Here is a 20995-nt window from a genome sequence, read left to right as displayed (position 1 = left end):
CAGAGGGTAGTGTGTCTCTATCACAGTTGGCTCTGCCATTCAGATTCATGCACAAACTGTAAAAGTATTTGGGTATTCCCATTTATTTACTTGTGTATGTCCTGTATTCTGAAACAAATGCCTTCTGTTTCTCAACACGTCCGTTGGATTTTTAATGAGAATCATTGTAGAAGCTGGTTGAGACTTTTTCCCTGTTTTAGTAGAAGGTGTTGGACAGCTTAACAAGACTTCAAACATTTATATGCTACAGAAGGAAGCCCCCTTTATATAACATGTATGGGAGGTGTATAGTGATGGATGCTGATTTACTGTGATTCCACCTGTGCTTTTATTACTGTGACATATCAACATCGACTGTCTATAGTACAAGTTTTGATTCAGGACTGGCTGCTTGAGAAGAGTTGTCTCTGTCAAGCTCTGATATAAGAGGGCTCAAGATTGTGATTATTATACATTACTTACATTTAAGTGTAACCTGAAATCTTTAAAAAAATGGAATTCCTCATATCCTTTATATTCACCCTAAAACCAGTGTGACCACTGCATCCCTGCTCACAGAGCCACCTTTGCACTACTTGCAACTCAGCTGTCTTACTGCAGAATACTGCATCAGCACTATGTGACCACTTACCAGATCACAGTGAAGACTTTAGTGTTTGAATCAGAAAGCCAGCAGAAAAGTGCAGACTAAAGTCAGTGTCTGTTTAAAGTTTTAGAACTGCAATATTCTGGCAGCCATCTTTTTTTTATTTTATTTTTTTTATTTTATGATATTTTATTTTATTTTGGCAGGGCAGGAGCATCTTTAGCTTATGCTGCATTCCTCCTGATACTCCCACCTCCATCTCTTCCTGCTATTTCTCCTTCTCTGCTTGTCTCAAAGGGAGGTAAATGAAATATTCAGAGGGGGTGCCGGTGCAGTTTTTCTCCATTAGTTTGATGTATTATAGGATGGCTGCTGAGATTGGGCTGCACCAGGGAAGCTAAACCCAGCAGGTGAGAGACAGCAGAGAGACTGCAGGTTTCAGTGTCCATCTCCATTAGTGGCTTCTGATTAGGAGTCATATGCAGTTAAACTCATACATCCCTTTGAACACAGCATGTTTTACTGATCACTGGGGCCAACAAAAGCTTTAGAGTTACTTTAGTCAACATGATCATGTAATGTTCTTGTAGGGACATTCACAGTGGTCAGTTGGAGTTTTTCATTTCACTGACAGCAGTGTGTTTGGGCAGTATGCTCTGTGTGATGCTTGATTCAAATAAAAAGACTTAATCAGTCCCTGATATTACACTTTAGTAGCAGTCGTGCATATTCACTTAGCCGCTCTGCTGTGGTTAAGTAAGTACTCAGTGGACCACATGTAACATTCATTTTTTTCCAGCATTAATATTACGTTTTCTTCTTTTGCTACATATTTCCAGACCTATAAGCTGAATGTAACACTGGCTCTTAAAGTGAAAACCAGCTTCTCATTACAAAAACAGTGATTTTTCTAAATGTTAAAACAGCAGGATGCATTCAAACAGGTTAAACATTTGGAGATCCCTGTGATTAAGTTCATTTTTATGGCATTTGGTATAACTTGCAGTGTTGAAATGAATAAAAATGAATCGTAAGAATATCTTGAACAGTTTGAGCTGTTTAAGGCAGAAACAAGGTGTGAACAGTATGGCCTCTGCTGTAGCCGGTTTGTCAGAGGGTGTCTTGGGTTCATAATGTCTCTCCTCGGTCGGGACCACTTTCATCCCCTATAGAGCTGTGATCTTCATGTCAACGCTTTCCCGGATACTCCTGATTAACTCCTTCATGTTCAGAAAATGAATGAACTGCCCATCCCTGATCCCCTTTCGAGCTTTTCTCCGGCTGGCGGGCTGTCGCATCCTCTTCTTGCGCAGAGCTGCATGGCAACGGGAGGAGGAGGCAGCTCGGGATGAAGGAGGGTACCAGCGTCCCACGTGTCCTCCTCACCGCAGACTCAACGCATTGCTCTTCGGTTTCCCATCCCTTCGTTTCCGCATACTGCAGATTCGCATATACACACACATACAACCTCATCCATACACCCATACGCACCCGCGCAGGCTTGCGGAGCTATGATTCCGCGGTGCGCACTCTCCCGTTCCACACTATTTCTAAACTGATCACTCTCTAGGCCTGTATCCATCATCTCCGACAAAGGCCTGTCACTTCTTTTTTTCATCATTCTGATATGCAAATCCAAATTCTCTGTAGCAGTGTTGACCGGAGCTGAGAGGGCGAGTGATAGAGAGGGGGAGAGATGAGAGGAGGCACATCGTCAGATGTTTAGTAGATTGATTTTGGATCCTCGCCATCATTTGTGTGATTTTTTTAGTCTTTTCTTCACTCCGTCTGCCGGGTTCGTGACATCCTGCGGCTCTCCATGCTGTAATCCGGGGGAATATGTGAAGATCATGCTGGCGGTGTGGTGCTTCACGGTCTTTGCTGCAGTGGGCGAGAGGCTTGCAGTCTCAGGTAAGAGAGAGAGAAGCGAGCGAGGGGGTTTGGATCGAGAGAGGGAGAACCCCTTTCGTTTCCTTTGCATCCACTCTTTTTTTCACCGTGAACAGCACTTTTCGAACCCCGGTGTAGGCTCGTAATTTTACTGTAGCGGGATCTCGGTGCCAAAAAGCCCACTGGCCTGAAAGCACAATTTGCTGCATCAACACATTCCCACTGCAGCCTCATTACCTATAACGTATCCATAACCATTTCAGACGAGCATTTAGGAAGAAACATCTACAGCACTAGAATATAACTACATTTTATTGCCCTGGGATGACGATTTGTGAGCCTTTCATTTGTATACTCACAATATGCAGGCTTATATGAGCATCCCTATTGTAGATAATTTAAGTAATGACAAGTATTCTAATTATTTTCCATCAGAGCGTGCACATCTAGCTATATCCACTATTTTTATAAAATACTATTACGGATAAATAATGTTCACTGTTAAATTAGGTCACCAAACCGTGAGCTTACAGATGAAGACGCTCACAGGCTGATTTGTTTTAAATGTGCATTACTTTGTGCTTTTTTTTTTTTTATCCTTAAAGAAATCCCCGCTGCTCTGTTTGGGCAGGTTCACTTGTGTTGCTAACTTGCAGTGCCTAGTGGAAACGCACTGTGAGAGTTTTCCTCTTGTATTACATACAGGTGTTGACAGGAACCTGGAGCAGGATGGAAGCATGTGGGACTGGTTTGCCCCAGTGGGCCGGGCGGAGAGTGGGGACACTGCAACCGAGATCATTTATCCAAAGCGCCTCGTACAGCAAATCAAGTCAGAAGAAGAAATGGCTCATGACTACTTGGGTACCAGGGTGAAGAATAGCACCGGGGACACCTTGGTGAGCTTACATCCTTAATTCTGTTTATTCCCATGCTGTAAAGGATCCCAGACAAGGTTTTAGGACCCTTCCTAAATAAAAGAAACTGATACATTTCACTCTAAATTGAACAAAAAGAAACTATTCCACGTGAGTAATGCATAAATACATGTTTCAATGAGAACTTAAAAACATTTGCCCTGCACTAAAATCAATCATTTCCTGCATTTATCGAGGCATAAATGCAGGAAATCCTTGACCATTTCGACTGCAGATAACTGCATGCTTGTACAAGGGTGTGACAGCACCAGGACAGACTTTTATTTTGTTGGTGTCAACCTCCTTTTCCTCCCTGTCAGTAAAACAGTGCAGTGCTCAGCTCCCCACTGCTCATGCGGCTCCTGCTACACAGAGATAACAGCGCAGGGCGGTGTATTGCAGCAGCCTCTACTCCTTGCGATTTTGACCCATTTAGTCAGTGAAAATCCCTTTGAATGTGAAGTGAAGCAGCGTCCGGTGGGTGTTACCAAGAAGAGTTGTTGCTTGAAGCTATTTTTCCCTTCCCTAAATTTAAGCTGTAACCTCTAGCAACAAGTTATGAAACAACACTTGGCTTTCTTAATACGCACTGCTCAAATGCTGGTTAATCAAAGAGCTGTTTAAATGCCACGCGATATATGAAGCGACCACCATCTCCACAGGACAAAGGTAGACTCTCTTGAAATAGTCGCATCATCTGATAACTCGGATGGCACGCTGAGTCTCTGACTTCTTTATTATTCAGTAGTGTGTTGAAGTATGTCCCATTAATTATAGAACAGGCCTGTGTAAGAAGTGCTGGATGGTCCAAGAGGTTTGAGCACTCTGCCCCATCCACTGTCTCTCCCATTCTTTCTCTCTCTCTCTCTGACAGTATATTAGGCTCAGTACACACACCAGAGTCACATGCTTCAAGATTTGAGTGAATACATATGCTATAATCTTGGGAAGAGATGGTGTCTTAAATAAGCATAACTATAATATGTTCATAAAATGGTTTTCCGTAGACAAGATTTCAAAAGTCTCAGCTGCCTCACTTGCTGTGTTTTGTTTTTTAAATATTTAAGATGCTCGGAATAAGAGACCAGATAAATTTAGAAGCAGCAGGGAGGGATGAGCTGAACTTGTTCTTTTTTTTCTGTCACATCACACTGTGTTCAAAAATAGATGAAGCAACATTTTGGCTGATTTGATTTATTTGGTTTTGCACATTGCGTTCATTTCGGCATAGCTTAAACTCTACAGATTATTAGATGAATATAGATTAGCATCTAGAATCAGATGTTCTCAAGGAAAAAGATAAAGGTATCATAAAGGTATAAAGTTATGGAGCAAGGCAGTTTGTGTGAGAGCAATGCTAGCATAAATCTTACAATGTGTTGTTTGAAGTGTTATTTTATGCAAGAATGTATATTGAACTTTAAGCAATTTACATTTCAGTATCCACAATGGCTTTAAAAGATCTGTAGCAGGTGGGGGCTGTTGGAGACGAAAATAATGATGTGACACAATTGAAGAGGAGTTTCTAAAAAGGACCTTTTAGTGTGATTGTTTCGGCTTTGAAACCAGCAACAATGAGAAAGCGACTGAGTGACAGATTCAGACAAATATGAACTTTTTTGATATTAAGTCTTTGTGATACCATCAGCAGCATCAGAGCAGCTACTTTGTCTTAAAAATAATGTCTTTCAGCCACGTCAAGAACAGTTAAATAGAAACAATCTAAAGCAGTAGAGCAGTGTTACTGTACAGGGACAGAGGTACCAAGCTGCAGCCTCTCCAAGACAATAGTAAGAAATCTGTTGTCTGTACTCAATGGAGGGAATAATTTCTGCATAGTGATGCGTTTTATTGTAAAAGCCCAGTGATTCACTGCAGCCGGTTCCTCCAGACTGAGTTCAAAGCCACGCTGGCACAGTCGAAGCTGCTGAAGAGACATACTGTTTGGTCCGCAGTAAATTTCACTCTCTCCTGCCCCTGCGGTGTCCTTACGTCCTCAAGCCTGGCAGTTGTCCATCCGGGGACACAGCATGGCTGAATACATAGGAGTAACTTAACAGTAGCTTTCTTCTCTTCCTATCCTCCTGTGAAGACCTCCTCTATTTATCCTTATCACGACACTCCAGCTTAGCTCCTAGACAGCCATAGCTCTGTGGAGTCAAGCTTGCCTGAAAGCTGGCAGCCAGTGCTGATCAATGCAGACTTTATAAATCATAATATCTCAGCTGCTGAGATGCTTTTAGACCTTACACTGTATTGATTCTGCTGAATTATTCATGAGACTTTTTCACAACCCTTCTGTGGCTTTCACAGAGTGACACATCTAACCACAATTGTTTTGTTACACTTTAATTTATCAGCTGTCAAATCCATCTCTCTAGCGTGTTTTTCTTTTTTCTTCTTTCAGCCTGTCCACTTGGCCCAGAGCTGTTTCCAAGTAGAAGCCTTTGGACGCACCTTCACTTTAGACCTGGAATTAAATCAGTTAGTATTACCCTGTAAATTCATCAGATCTGCTTTTTTTTTTTTTGCACATTTTGTATCAGTGGGTGCTCTTAATTTACTGCAGCTGTTCTAATTAGCATTTCCCCACACTTAAGCAAATGCACTTAGCGCCTCTATTATGTTTCATGTCAAGATGGGGAACACCAAATAAATTTGTGGGGAGAACAGACAGCAGAAAAAAATCCCAGTTTATTATTATTATTATTTCTGACTAGAAAGGATGCTGGTGCAAGTATTTATAATATCTTATCTCTCTTTGCAGCCATCTTCTGTCTTCAGATTATGTAGAACGGCACTTTAACCAGGATGGCAGTCCCTTTCAGTCTGTGGTAAGGTTTTCTGCATAAGGTGGGATGCTCACATGATTTCAGTGCATGAACGTGATTCAAAGCAATGCTGCTTGCAATCAGCATATTAAAGAGAGTGACCAGACCAGCAGTGCAACACTCACTTAAAGTTTTGCTTCCTCCTGACAATCCTGAACTGATATAGATCAGATTATATAACAAAATCCTTCGGCTCAAACTGTATTTATTTTTATTATTCTTATTTTAGAAGTAAAACACACTTTTTAAGCCATCTTTTTTTAAATTATTGTGCTGATGTTTTCTACTATTTGATCACAACCTCGTGCTTTTATCTATTTATGGAAAGTGCATTTCGTCCTCCCTGCTTTAGAAGTAAGCTCGTGAACATTACCGGTCTGCACATATGTGGGTTTGCCTATCAGTGCGTATGCATGCCTCTCTGCTTTTCTCAGACTGCTGAGAAAGAAAGGAAGTGATCGCCCGTGGTGTAAAATCACAAGCCCACGGAGAGAATCGTCGAGCGAATGTGGAAACGGGATAAAACCTTGACATCTAACGATGAGCTGTGTGCTTGTCAGGAGGGACCAGTGGAATGTGACTGCATTGTGCAAGCCAGGAGGGATGGCTAATGTTTGTTTTTTTTCTTCGCTTTTTCGTGGACAAATGTGCCACTCACTGCCCCCAGCACCCACCCACCCACTCAGCCAGCTCTCACATCCCCACCCACAATCATTTCGAACTCTCCTTCGGTCCTCCTGACCAATCACAAGCCTGTTTCCATAGCAACCAGTTAGCTCAGCAGTGTCATTAAGTTCTTGGCAGCGAAGAGAATGAAAGAAGACCGAAAGGGAGGGAAGAGCAGATCTGGAATGAGAGGAGGAGGAGGGGGATATATGGAGTAAAATGCCAGTTAATACAAAAGCAAGATGAGCTTTGGGATTGGGGAGGAGTAATTCTGGGGGTGTATGTGTGTTCACAGGCAGTCAGATTGTGCCTGGAGTGGTGAAAAGAGAGAAGAGGCGTGCAGGGTTGAGGCTGGAGACCTGTGGTTAGACCAGATTGTCCCTCAGCTGGATGGGGGCTTCATGTGATGATGCTGCTTCTTCTGGACATAGCAGGCGTGATGCATTCAGGGCAGCACTTAACCAGAGTGATCCCTGTGATTAAAATACTTTCAAGTTCAAAGGCATTGTTTCCCTGAGCTGCTGTTGTGAGGTCAAAGCGCCCTGCTGAAATCAATTTAATCCAGGTGAATCAATGGTTCTCACATTTCCCGCTGGTTCTCTTCACCGCTTTAACCTTGCAAAGCAGCGTCAGTGCTACATGACAAGAGCAGATTCCTCTTTGGGTTTTTTTGCGTTTAGTCGCAGCCTGTTTGCTGTACAGTTACTCCACATTAAATTTTAAGAAATAACTGTGTGGGCAATGTTAGTGTTGATTTATTGAAGAGATCCTTGAGCATGGTGTACTTCCAGCTCTATTGTCAGTAGCGTAAAGGAGTGGAGAACACGATACAAGTAGGTCATAAACTGTGCCACTAACATCTTAAAACAGGAAAGCACGGAGAGGTTTTTCCTCACTTCTCACCTATTGTGATATCAAATGATCTATGAAATTGTCCCTATGAAGCTGAGAGTGTGTCAGCAGAGGTTATTGTACTAAGCAGTGGTTCTTTGTCCTCACAGGGAGGGGAACACTGCTACTATCAGGGAAGGTTAAGAGGTTTACCAGAGTCCTGGGCAGCTGTCTCCACATGCCATGGCTTGTGGTGAGTTTGACAGTAGACCTTGTCTGTAACTTCAAATACTAACTCCCTGTGTGTTACAAATTAGCCTCCCAAACTCACCCTTTATTCTTCATCTTGTTGGTGGTTCTCAGTGGCATGTTCTCTGATGGCTTCTTCTCTTACGGTATTGAGCCCTTTCACAATGACAGCAATCAGGTAAATGACCTGTGACTATAATACAGATTTTTATAGTTAAACATTTTTGTTTTAGGTCCTAATCTTAATATTTTCACTTTAGTATGATGGTGCTCACCTAATACGCAGGATGCCTGATATCAGACTTCCGGCCCATTGTCCAGGTATAAAGCCACACTTATCTTACATTCATGACACATTTGACTTCGTTTAGGAAAGAACCTATGCCAAGCGCAATTTTTCAAAAGTCTGAAAATAAATGTCACTTTTTGATTCACAGAAGCTGCTCAAAAGCAGCTATTTTCAAAAATACAAAATCATTTCATAAAAATAGATCAAATCAAATTCATAAGAAATGGATAAATAAGCTGGGTATAATTAAATAATAAGAATAATTTTAAATATATTACATTCACAGTGTTCAAAAGGGAACCTGTTTTGTTCCTTTCCAACCTTGTTGTTATGTTAAATTGCAGAGAGTAGCTTTGTATCATTCAAAGTTTGTGAAATAAGCATTTTTAGCTCCCTTCCTCCAGCCTTGAAGTCAACCTTCTTCTGATTGGCTGCCATTCCTGAACAGTAGTTGGGTCATAGCCAGAACATCCTGGTTGGGATGACCACATTTGGCATATTTGCTCTCAGTGACATCACACAGAGCCAAGTGTAGAGAAAACATCTAAAACTGAGCATTTAGAGTAGTCAGACACAGAGCTTTTGGTTCATAGGAACTCTCTGCGTATTATTTGAAAAATTTGCAATGTTTAACATTATTATTTGCTCTTGTAACAGTACATATGTTTCAGAAAATGAGTAAAATTATAACAGGTCACCTTAAAGATTCGATTTTTCATTGTTTAAAGCCAACTTGAGCTAATAATTTTCTGTCCTCTATCTTCCTTAAAAAGTAATATTTCCCTAACTGCCTGCAGCTCTGCTTTTTTATGTGTCCAGACTGTACAGAGGACAGTGAGTGGGATGGCAGAGGAGGTGATGGTGATGATGATGACAGACCGGACCAAGTGAGGGAGCAGCAGGCGTCTGGGGGTCTGCGACGGTCCAAGCGAAGTGTTCGCAAGCCCTCTGTGCAGACTGAGACCAAATATATTGAGCTGATGGTGGTCAATGACAATGATATGGTGAGTGCTAAAGGTTCTTGGTAGCCTGATGACTGTAGTGTGTACTGCTTAACCACATACCCCATGGTTTGTCCAGTACTTCTCCTTATTTATTGTCTAAAATTTCAGTGCCACAATCAATAAGGACATAAAATCTCCCCAAAATTACAAATGTACTTGTACAGAGAGGAGCAGTACCTAAATATCACCAGGATTTGCATGGCTAACAGTAAACAAGAATAGCTGCAAATGCTTGTCTGATAGCAGTTTGTGAGTAAAAAATAGCAAGTTAAAAGATAAATCAAATACAGAGCCCAGTAACAAGTAGAAATATACATTTTATCATCATAATATCAGCATTTAAATTAATACCTTTTTTTAGTGGCCAGCTCAACAAAGAAGGATGACACACTGCCACTTGCAGAGCAGTGACCAGGTGTTCTGCAGTATGGCTAATCCCACTCAGCTCCACTCAGGAAACCTTGCTACGCAAACAGAACCCACATAGAGCAACCCCTCAAGAGGGCCTGGGGCTGTCACATATTGCTAGTTGTACACAAACATATGAGCTTTTATTTTTATATAGCAACAAAGCTGCCAGAGGCCATGCAGTCCAGTTTCATTAGCTCCAAGCTTACACTGACATCAGAATATGTTAGGACTGGACAGTGTACAGGTGTTCATATGCTAGTTGAACGTTTCTTAAAGGAATACAGACAAAGCAAAAGACTCACAGGAAGACACAACAGATAACCCACTGCTGAAGTAAAACAGGGAACAAACTGAAAGGCACAGACAAACTACTAGGTACAGAGCTGATGCAAACTTACACTGAACAGAATGCAGAAAGAACATTGGGGGAACACACAAGTAACACACTGATGAAACTACAAGTCAAATACAACAGATTTCATTGTTAAGCAAAAAGCAATATTTGCATTTCATTTAATTAACCGAAACTTTGCCACTTCAGTTGACATTGGTCATGCAAGAAGTACATTGAAACATTCCATGTAACTCATTCCTTATATCACTTGGTCAGTACAAGTAAATCAAATTACATGTCTGATTGTGTATTTGTGTGTAGCAGAGCTGATGTGATCCATCTCTTAAGCCATCTGTGCGTCTTTTCCTCTACAGTTTGTACAGCTGCGTCGCTCAAGCAGCCAAACCAAGAACTTTGCCAAAGCTGTGGTCAACACGGCGGATACGGTAAGTGATCGGTTTGCAGGAAATTAATCCTCCTACTGCTAAACTCTGCCTTCTCACTTCGCCACCTGTCAATAAACACGTGTGTGTGTGGGAATGATCTGTCCCAGATGACACTTACAAAAAATCAGACCAAAACACCAAATGAAGCATTGCACTGATGGGCATTTTGTGGTCCTCAGATCTATCAGGAACAGCTCAACACAAGGATTGTACTGGTCGCCATGGAGACCTGGACCTCTAAAAATATGATGCCAGTAGTGGAAGACCCATTGATAACGCTGCAAAACTTCATGAAGTACAGGAAGGACAACATCAGAGAGCAGAGTGATGTAGTCCATCTTTTCTCGTAAGACCATCAAAATAAATAAATAAAATTTTAATGAGAACTAAAGCTTATGTGATGTCTGGACTTGCAACTTTGGCTTTCCTGTGCTCACAGAGGGCGTAACTTTCATAGTAGCCGTAGTGGGACAGCCTACACAGGAGGGGTGTGCTCTCCAACAAGAGGAGGAGGAATTAACGAGGTAAGGAAAATATAACATGATTGTAATTTTCTATTACACAGATAGGGTTTATTATAAATTTTAACCTAAAATGAGTAATCCATCCATCCATCCATCAGTTTTCTTAATAGCTTATCCATTTGATGGCCACTAAAGGTTGTCTCAGCTATCATAGCGCGAGAGGTGTGGTGCTAACTACTGTATTACTGTGAATCTCTAATTGGACTTATAATATGAATTGAAATTTAGTTGTAAAGCCAAATTTTTAGTTTTTATGTATTTTTGTTATAATATTAAAATCAAATCATCAATAAGTAGGACTAAGTTCTCTGATTTAAAACATAGCTGAAAATAATTTATATGAAGCATATATTTTCAAGTAGGTACAGCAAAAAAAGTTGCGAGACTGAACCTGCTCAGTGACTGGGGCTATTCTTTGTGCAGTTTTCATGCTCTACTCATGCTTATGTGGGATTCCTGTGGGTGCCCAGGTTTCCTCCCTCAGTCTAAAGATATCTGTGTTTGATTATCAGGCAATTCTAAATTGATTGTGTGGAGGTGAAAGTTGGCTGTGTCTCTGTGTTGGACTGGCAGCCTGTCCAGGCAGAGTGACCAGGTGTCCCAGCACAGCAGTTTTATCCTGTTTGTAAGTCGTAGAATCAGCACTGAGGCAGAGACGAGCTACTGCATAAGTTAGATGAGTGTAAGTATTCTAGGGTCTGTTGACAAGTGAAGGACTAGTGGAACAGGAGACTGTTGCAGTAGAGAGAGGACAGAGGGAAAGTGAAGCTGTCAGTTTACTGGTCACTATAAGTTCCTACCCTCATATATAGCTAACAAGCTTTGGGTTGTGACCAAAAGAAATAGATCACAGACATAAGCAGCAGAACTGCAAGTATCTGTGTTCTCTTTTAGAGATAGCACGAGGACCTCAGCCATTTGGGAGGGACTCAGAGCAGAGGCACTATTCCTCCAAATTCAAAGAGCCAGTTGAGGTGGTTTGGGCATCTGGATAGGATGCTTGTTCAGTGCTTCCTAAGTGACGTGTTTTGTGCAAAAGCGTGTAACTATTGCAGTTTGTACTGTGCATTAAATGCAGGAGTTGTACACGGGGCCACAGGCAACAATGATTTCCTTTGTCATTTTGTGGTGGATAAGCTCAGTCTCTCACAAACGTGCTCCTGTGATTAGCCAGCACGTCATAGAGTGGGTGGGAGGTATTGTCCAGCATTGTCCTTGTCTTGGACAATATCCGCCTCTCCGGCAACACCTTAAGGGAGTCCAGCTCCATTCCTACAACATTAGTGGCCTTACCAATCAGTTGTTTTGAGTCTGTTGGCATCTGCCACTGCTGAGATTCCTGCCTCCATAACACAGATGTAAATGACAGGGGGAGGATGGATGGATGGATAAACTCAACTTATGTGACTCACAATAAATATGTGTCGCAAAATATGTGTCCCCACTTCACAGCAAACTTTTACATGCATTCCATGTGAATTTGTTTCAGTATGGAAATGTAGGTGCGATGGCCATCACTTTGTGCCAGAGTCTTGGCCAGAACATTGGGATGAGGTGGAACAATGCACGTAACTCTGCAGGTAAGATAGAAGGAAAGCTTTATTTACAGGGAACTGTAAACCCAGCACTGGAGTGAATAGATTAACAAAGTAAGAGAGCAACATTGGTGCTGGTAGGATTAAGGCAGTGGGGGTGGAGGTGTTAGTGTCCCTGTCCAGCAGTTCTCTTCTGTAATTATACTCCTTCATTAGGTGATTAGTCACCTGCTTCCAAGAAGGAGGAGGTGGTGGTTAAAGCATCCTTGCCACTAAAGAATAGGCTCTATAACCATCAGTTGTATTTTTCAATGCCAAACACATAGATCTATACTGTATCTCTTATCTTTATTTGTTATGAGTACAAGTTCATAGTGTCTTGCAGCAGCATTTAAAGCATCACAGCTTAAGTTATAAATGAAGATCAGTGCATTATTTTATTCCTTTAGTTTATGTCTGTCATCTTTGCCGTTCTTCACAGGAGACTGCAAATGCCCAGATGCCTGGGTGGGATGCATCATGGAAGACACAGGGTAAAATCCCTTTAAGCTACAGTTTTGTCTTACTAATTTCCCTGACTTAAAAAATGAAACACCTGTAACAGAGAGAAACTTTAAATTTTACTGTCTTTCAATTAGTCAAACCGGTGATAATCACCGATGCATTTGATGCTTTGTGCAAATTTGCTGAAACATAAGACATCAGTGTGCCGGTCACCGTGTAAGAATTACAAATGGTGAATTGAAAGTATTTACTACATGAGTGATTTGGATTTAGCTCCCCTTGCCAGATGGAACAATAAAGATTTCAATTATTCATTTGAGTAATATCTTACTACAGATGGTAACATTTCTGTCAGATTGCGACGTGATGGCACAGACACCCACAATGGATCTGGCATTCCTTACTGGCAGAAAAGTATCATGCTGTTTTTATTTTATTTCCTTGTCATGTAGTGTCTTGATCTTCCTTTGTGTTTTTTTGTCATCACAGATTCCATCTGCCCAGAAAGTTTTCTCGCTGCAGCGTTGACGAGTACATCCAGTTCTTGCTCCAGGGAGGTGGCAGCTGCCTGTTCAACAAGCCCAACAAGGTGAGGGCCGTGTGGATATGTGGCCTGTGAAATCTTTTTTTAAATCAAAATACATATTTAATTTGGAGTCGCACATTATTTTTTGCTTTAATCCTTTGAATAACCTTTACTTAATCTTTTACCTTTGTCTCTTTTAGCTCTTGGACCCTCCTGAGTGTGGGAACGGGTTTGTGGAGCCAGGAGAAGAGTGTGATTGTGGATCCCAGCTGGTAAGTAACTGGCTAGACTGGTTAACCTACTGGAAACAGGTAGCGTCTCCACATCATGTCTATGTATGGGCCCCAAATGGTGTCTTGTTTTCTGGAACTCAGCTGTTTTCATGTCTGTGGTGGCAGGAATGTGCCCGTAGGGGAGGAGCCTGCTGTAAAAAGTGCACCCTTACCCATGATGCCATGTGCAGTAACGGACTCTGCTGCAGTGGCTGCAAGGTGAGCAGCCCTGTATTACAAAGAGCCTGAAAAGTAAATTAAACTGACTGAGTGAAATTTGAACATCAGGTTTACTTTGTCAGAGCATTTATAGTATTTTTCTCCTTTATATGTTATCAAAACTTCTGAAATTTAAAAGATTCAGAAAGTCTTAATTTATGCTGGTGCGGTGACAAGAACAAGAAGTGTGTCATGTTTCTTATGACTCACAACATTTTCAGACTTCTCAGCCTGTATGGTTGCGCGGCATGCATTAAAAATCACCCATATGACAACTGATTGACATGTTTGTCTGATGCCTTTTTTTTTTCTCTGATGCGTGTTAGTATGAACAGAGAGGCGTGGTGTGTCGACAGGCTGTGAATGACTGTGACATCCCGGAAACTTGCACTGGAGACTCTAGCGAGGTAGCACTCTCTGTACGCAACACTGAAAACTGTAAGATCACATAAAACGGCTTCCAGTTCATGATGTACTTTCCTACTTTTGCAGTGCCCTCATAATGTCCACAAGCTAGATGGATACATGTGTGATAATAGTCAGGTAAGAGATGGCTTTGGCTGTTTTCTAATATGCAGTTGAGTTTGTGGTACACTAATTAGCACTGTTTCACCCCTTTAGGGACGATGTTACAGTGGACGATGTAGGACACGTGATGGACAATGCAAGGGGCTCTGGGGCTATAGTATGTGTTAAACACATCCACAGCATCTCTTCCAGCATATGACATTTTTATTTTACTAGTTTAGTCTGATTCTGATTGTTAAAATATGAATATGTATATTTGTTTGTTTTTTCCATCTCAGATTCAGCAGACAGGTTTTGTTATGAGAAGCTGAACGCTGAGGGGACAGAAAAAGGAAATTGTGGCCCCGGTCCTGATGGCCAAGGCTGGCTCCAGTGCAACAAGCCGTAAGTGGCAAATTCCCGATTCTCTTTTTTGGTTTTCTTGCACTGTATGTTAGCATTTTCCTTATTATTGCACGGTCTGAATTTCAAGTGTCTCTTGAATGGTGGCCTTATTTTAAGATTTTCCACCAATTTCACTGAAAAGATTCAAAAGATTCAAACATAAAGAAAAGTGAGGAAAAATGGGCACATGCAATACTGCTGGTATGGTCATCCCAAGACAACAAGCAGCTGGACAGTGTCCAGAGAGACAACAAAAAAGGCTCCACAGAGCCTGACCCTTCCAGACATCCTGAAAATAGCAAAAGTTTGAAAATTAGAGGGATTCACACACCCCCAAAAAATCCACCCTGGCTGTGGCTCAGGAGATAGTCTTCCACTAATTAAAAGGTCTGTGATTCAATCTCTGAATCATTCAGTCCTCAAAGGGTCCTTGTGTGCAATCTCAACCAATTTACTGATGCATCAATCAGGAAGTCATTCATAAAGTTCTGTAAGGATGGAATAAAAACTCTGTCTACATGTGTATGAATGTGAAAGAGTCACCTGCTCATTCTAGGCGTGACCTGAACATAATCCTCAGTTGGCCTGTCAGTAAGGAAAAATAAAACTTCTATAAATGTATAGAAATCTATAATACATTTATGAATTGCACTGTTGGTGAAATGTCATGTTCCTTTTTTCTTATTGCATCGGCTTCTTTTAGAGATGTTTTATGCGGGTTCCTGTTCTGTGCTAATGTGACAATGAAGCCAAAGTTTGGAGACCTCCAAGGTGAAGTGACCAGCTTCACCCTCTATCACCAGAACAAGTACTTGGACTGCAGGTAGTCACATTAAATTCATCCAATCAGTCACAAAGGCTGTTGTCCATTAGTATCCCTTGGTGTTGTAATTCTAACTCTGTCCTATCTATCTCTCATGTTTGGATGCTTCAATTAGGGGTGGCCATGCTCTGTTAGAGGACGGCACAGACCTGGGCTATGTGGAGGATGGCACTCCATGTGGTCCCAACATGATGTGTTTGGAGAGACGCTGCCTCCCTGTGGCTGCATTCAACCTCAGCACATGCCCAGGATCCAACTTTGGACGCATTTGTTCTGACCATGGGGTAAAAGAAAAAAAGACAAAGCTAATATCTTCTCATTTTAGAGTGACACTGTTGATTTTTCAGTCTAAATTTGAATGAAAAATTAATGTTTTTTTTATGTGAACTTTAACTGTTTCAACACCCTTTTAAGCATCACACATAGGACCTGCTTGAAGAACAGGCTTACGTTGATTATGTTGATCAATACCAAATCATTTTAATGTTCTTATATTCAACTGCCCCGTCTTTCTCTTAGCAGATAGCTAATTGGGCCTCTCTCCCATCAAATCTCTTGCAGACCTGCAGTAATGAAGTGAAGTGTATCTGTGATAGGGACTACACCGGGAAGGACTGCAGTGTCTTCGATCCCATCCCTGAGCCCACGGTCGCAACAGGCCCAGAGAAGAAAGGTCCATAGCAACTCTCACCCTGTCCATGTCTCTCTTTCTGTCTGCCTCTCACATCCCCCTCATAGTCTCTACCCATCATCCCTTTAGCTTCTTCATGTACTGAAGTCGACTACCTCACATTGGACAAAAAGGATAGTTTACCTGAATATTGTGAGGAAGTTAATTTTTAGACCACACAGTGTTATCCTTCCTGCTGAGTCTTGGTTTCAATGTTGGAAGATTGTGTGGGTGTGTTGAGACACATTTATCCATTAGAGCATGTGTATGTAGTGAATGTGTGTGTGTGTGGTGGTACTGTGTGCTTTGCAGGCACTGCGATTTTCAAGTGTCTTCCTTACTTTCTTGCAGTCTGCCAATGACACAGAGCAATTGAGCAGCTGCTGCTCTTATAGAGCCAAAAAAGCCAAAGCCACCCTGAGCAGGAGGGTGTCCAGCTGAAAGAGCAGGAGAGGTGGAATGAGAACAAAGTAATAAAACACTCTCTCCTTTGTATTTTTGTTACTGTTGTCTTCCTGACTTCCCTCGCTCACCCGCCTGTTCTCCCATCTCCACCCCATGGGCTGGTTACTTCCTCTTTCCCTGCATCTCTCTTTCTGTCTGCAGGTATCTTGCCATCTTTCTCTCTCTCTTTCTCCCTCTCTCTAGTTGATGTTGTTGATGTACAGTGTTGATGCTGTCTTCTGACGTGTGTTTTTTAGTGGTGTTGTTTTGTTTCTGCCCCTCCTCTTCCTCCTCCTCCTCCTCCTCCTCCGCACCCTTCCTTCCCTCCTCCTTCCTCTGCGCAGGTCCAAGTGGCACCAATATCATTATAGGGTCCATCGCAGGTGCTATTCTCCTGGCAGCTATAGTCCTAGGGGGAACAGGATGGGGATTTAAGTAAGAGTTCTGGCATGCCTTTGTGTACCTGTCTGCTTCTACCTAAAGGACGTCCCCGCCCCTCCCACTCTCACGTTTATGAACTAGATGCCCATTTGCAACTCACTGCCCGGCCCAGGGGAGGGGAAATGGGGAGTCAAGTCTGAGACGTGCTAATGCTTGAACCGCTTTTGGCTTTTAAGATCCATACAAAACACAACTACGCTGTAATCAACTCTGAGCTCCATCCTGCACCTTTCCTCCCTCTCCATCCTCTTTCCAGACCCATTTTTTTAGTAATGACAGGGCAAGACATGTTTTTTGCCAGGAACCACTACAGCCCTTTTCTCAAGTCTACTAGAACAGACCTGACTTACCCTACTGGTGCCACATTTTCCCCCACCTGTTTACTCTCCATGTAAAGACTAAAAACGTTTTTGTTTTGTTTTTTTGACACTGGGTTTACCTAAGCATTCATTTTGTCATATACTCTTACGTTGGTGCTTTTAAACACCTGCATTATCCCTTTTCTCTGTAGGCAGCATCCTAACCTCAAATGCCCTTGCTGAAGTGCTCCTTCCGCACTATTCCACCTATGCATGCTTGCTATTATGCACTACTTATGGTCTGACCTAAAAGGACTACTGCTGCTCTAATAGACAGTCAGTATATATGATATATGATGTATATGATAATTCCTTGATATATAGACAACAGTAAATTAAGAAGCAATAAGTGATTCTTAGTTTATAGAATGCAGTCAGTCCTTTTGGGGCCAGAAGTGTCTGTGCATGTGTGCATGTGTGCATGAGCCATAAGCAAAGTTTTCTCTTCCTAATCATACTGCTGGCTTACTGGGTAATATTATCAGGCATAGCTGTGGCAGACTTCTGTAGACCTGCTGCATGTGATGTGATCACTACAATGTGATGAAGATTTAGGGAAGGACTGGTAGATGAATAATGGATTGAGTCATTGTTTGAGTCATGATGGAGCTAATTCTGACTTGACTTGAGGCAGTTTGACAAGAAGGAAACTCTTTTTTTTTTTTAAATCCTTAAGTCCACTCTAAGTTGTGTTTACTTGCTTTGCTACTTACTTTGCTTTTTACATAGAATTATAACTTGCAAAGCACATTAATTCTTATTTGTGTGTCATGAGTTCTTCATTTCTTTTATCAATACTGACTTAAGTATCTCCACATTTTGTCTTCTCTCCTGGCGTTCTCATGGGATGCAGGAACATTCGAAGAGGAAGGTATAATATATCACCATGTAATCTGTACACAGAGCTGCATCCTAAAAATATCCCACTATCTCATCCCAAACTCGCTCCGCATGGCTGCTGACACAGTAATCCACCATCTGAAAATCATCTCCACAGAACTTATTCAATCCTTTCCATTTCAGTTCTCTCCTTTTTTAATTTTTTTAAAAAATACTTTAGATCATTCCTATTACATCAGCTACAAAACAGTAAAGCAAAATAGCTTCTCTCATCGTCATCTCCTATCACCTATATCAGCATATCTATATTAATAAGTGCTTAATTTTCACTTGTCTTTCAGATCTGGTGGAGGATAAGATCTGTCTGTCTTTCTGTCTCTGTGTCCTGTCCACTTCTGTCTTCCTCCTCGCACTGTGTCATTTCACGTTGAAGAAGAGGGGAACAAAAAAAAAAATAGGTCTTCCACTACTGTCCCACAATATCTCCAAAACCTCTTCCGAGCATCGTTTCCTCCACGATCGCGTCTGCTCCTTTCGTCTGTCCTCCTGGGACCTGTGGAGCTCCTCTCACCATACCAGCCAAATCATACTCATGTGGCTGCTGCCAGCAGGCCACTGAGGATTACGTCCAGGCCACGCCTAGAGCAAGCAGGTGGCTCTCCCTGTGGGAGACACCGGGGTCTTCCTCCAGTCCAGTGGCTATACGAATGTGCTTTGGTGTCTGTGTACCTCTTCTCACGTCTCGGACAGTCTGATCAAGAACATATCAAAGGTGGACCAAATGAGACACGTCTTTCCAATGCCTGCCTGCACATAAACTAACCCGGCCGTCACTTGAGTAAATGCTGGACTAGCACACAGACTGAAATAACATAACAGGGGCTGTATTGTTTCCTTTTTTTCTTTAAGGAAACGGACCTAAGATACAGTTCCTCCGAGGTCCAGACGTTGACAAGGTGCATCTTAAAATGGACAGAAATTAGTTTTTAATCTACAACATTTGGCAACGTTGAGATAACTTTAACAAAAAGAACACTGTTGTTAGCATGTTTTCCAAAGAAAAGGTGAGTAAGGACTGACTGATCGTAGAAGCTGTTTGTTCTGGATTGCAGTTTGAGTCTTAACTTGAGGCATCCTACCTGCCCACCAATCTCCCACACCCTCAAGTTTTCAGGTACAAAAAAAGGAAGCTAGGTGTTGTGGTTTTGGGATCATTAAAAAAAAAATCATATATATGAAGCAGCAGAGACCGTAACTTAGTGTTTTCGATGACAGACCGACCAACATACATTCCACAATATCTGTCTGTGCGTGTTCACCACTTTTGGGCCCAAAGTTTGTACGCTTAGGAAGTTTACTATGTCTGTCTGCTCAGGAGTGAATGTATGGGTGTAAGAGGTTTTTAAAGAAAGTAAGAATGTGTGTGTTTACATTAATGTTATGGGGCAGTTGTGTCTGTGTACACCTGAACATTCCTCCCATCACTGGTTTTTACCTCTAGCAGATCATCTCTTTCTACAACCTGTTGTGCGCTGCAGCCACGCACCCTAAAGGCAGCACAGAAAGAATTCAACATGTCATGTATCTACAAAAAAAAAAAAGAGCACTAGCCAACTGTATGCACACCTATTTGTAAATATGTGCAAGATATACTGAATGTTAAATGCAATGTATGAAGATTTATTTAAAACTATGCTTAAAAAATAGTTTATCTGTTTGAGAAAATTTATAGCTATCCATCTCCTGACACGCCCTGCCTCTGCAAATCTCTCCTGTAGACAAAGCTGTCCATGCATCTTTAAATGTGGCCAAAAAAAAAAAAAGCTACGCTTGCCATCTCATCATTTCTCTTGTAGTTCTAACTACCACTGAAATGAAATGCCATGAGTCTTTTGTACATTTGTTGATAGCCCTGATCCCTGGGTGAACGCCTCAGCCCAGAAACTTTGTAAATGAGATTAAAGAGATCTGGTTCGGGGTCCAGAATGCAGCTTGTCTGATGGCGTATGCGGTCAGTTTGGTTTGTTTTGAGCTTTGCACTATGGCTAATGCACTATTGTTATTAATACAATATGTACAGAGTGGATATCAAATGCAATCGGGAAGAAGAAGGAAGAAAATGAGATGCGTCTTACCCCATATTTTTAGAGACTATCTTTTTTGAAATTAATCAATGAAAAGGAATGAAATCAAGACTGCAAATGGATTAAAATGAAGGGAAAATAAAATATTAAAACACGAAGCCACAACTCTTACTCTCGCATGTCACTGCCTGTGTCTGTTGGTATTTCACAGCTTTAATCAATGGTTAGACTTTCTGCTTTTTTCTGGTTCTTAATTTTTTTTAAATATAATGATTATATGAAACTATCGTAAGAAGGTAGAAAAGAATCATGCAAAACATTGCGTAAATTATATGGCATTAAAGCTTTTATCAGAGCTATTTACACTACTGTGCAGAAGTCTGAAATCGCT

The 20995-nt window shown here is 41.6% G+C and overlaps 1 protein-coding gene across 2 annotated transcripts; it reads left to right on the top strand.

Moving 5' to 3' along the window:
* Positions 1–1413: 1413 nt before the first annotated feature.
* On the top strand, positions 1414–19830 carry LOC102214757 (disintegrin and metalloproteinase domain-containing protein 11-like). 2 transcript variants are annotated; one of them, XM_005726103.2, is made up of 26 exons: positions 1414–2497; positions 3182–3372; positions 5798–5874; positions 6158–6224; positions 7889–7971; positions 8082–8145; positions 8228–8288; positions 9076–9260; positions 10380–10451; positions 10631–10797; positions 10891–10975; positions 12465–12555; positions 12992–13043; positions 13504–13603; positions 13741–13812; positions 13939–14031; positions 14358–14438; positions 14524–14574; positions 14653–14716; positions 14838–14943; positions 15647–15766; positions 15882–16050; positions 16328–16439; positions 17225–17315; positions 18534–18551; positions 18862–19830. In XM_005726103.2, exons 1-26 carry the CDS (start codon positions 2305–2307, stop codon positions 18875–18877), a joined length of 2481 nt encoding a protein of 826 aa, XP_005726160.1. In that variant the 5' UTR covers positions 1414–2304; the 3' UTR covers positions 18878–19830. The 2 variants fall into 2 exon arrangements, with proteins under 2 accessions (XP_005726160.1, XP_005726161.1); XM_005726104.1 differs by lacking the exons at positions 17225–17315; positions 18534–18551; positions 18862–19830 and adding an exon at positions 16788–17178.
* Positions 19831–20995: the final 1165 nt, after the last annotated feature.

This window comes from Pundamilia nyererei, unplaced genomic scaffold (assembly GCF_000239375.1).
Source record: "Pundamilia nyererei isolate P.nyererei 1_Seehausen unplaced genomic scaffold, PunNye1.0 scaffold00018, whole genome shotgun sequence".
NCBI classification, from domain to species: domain Eukaryota; kingdom Metazoa; phylum Chordata; class Actinopteri; order Cichliformes; family Cichlidae; genus Pundamilia; species Pundamilia nyererei.
Note: the sequence above shows the minus strand (reverse complement) of the source record. Positions and strands in the feature narration are given on the sequence as shown.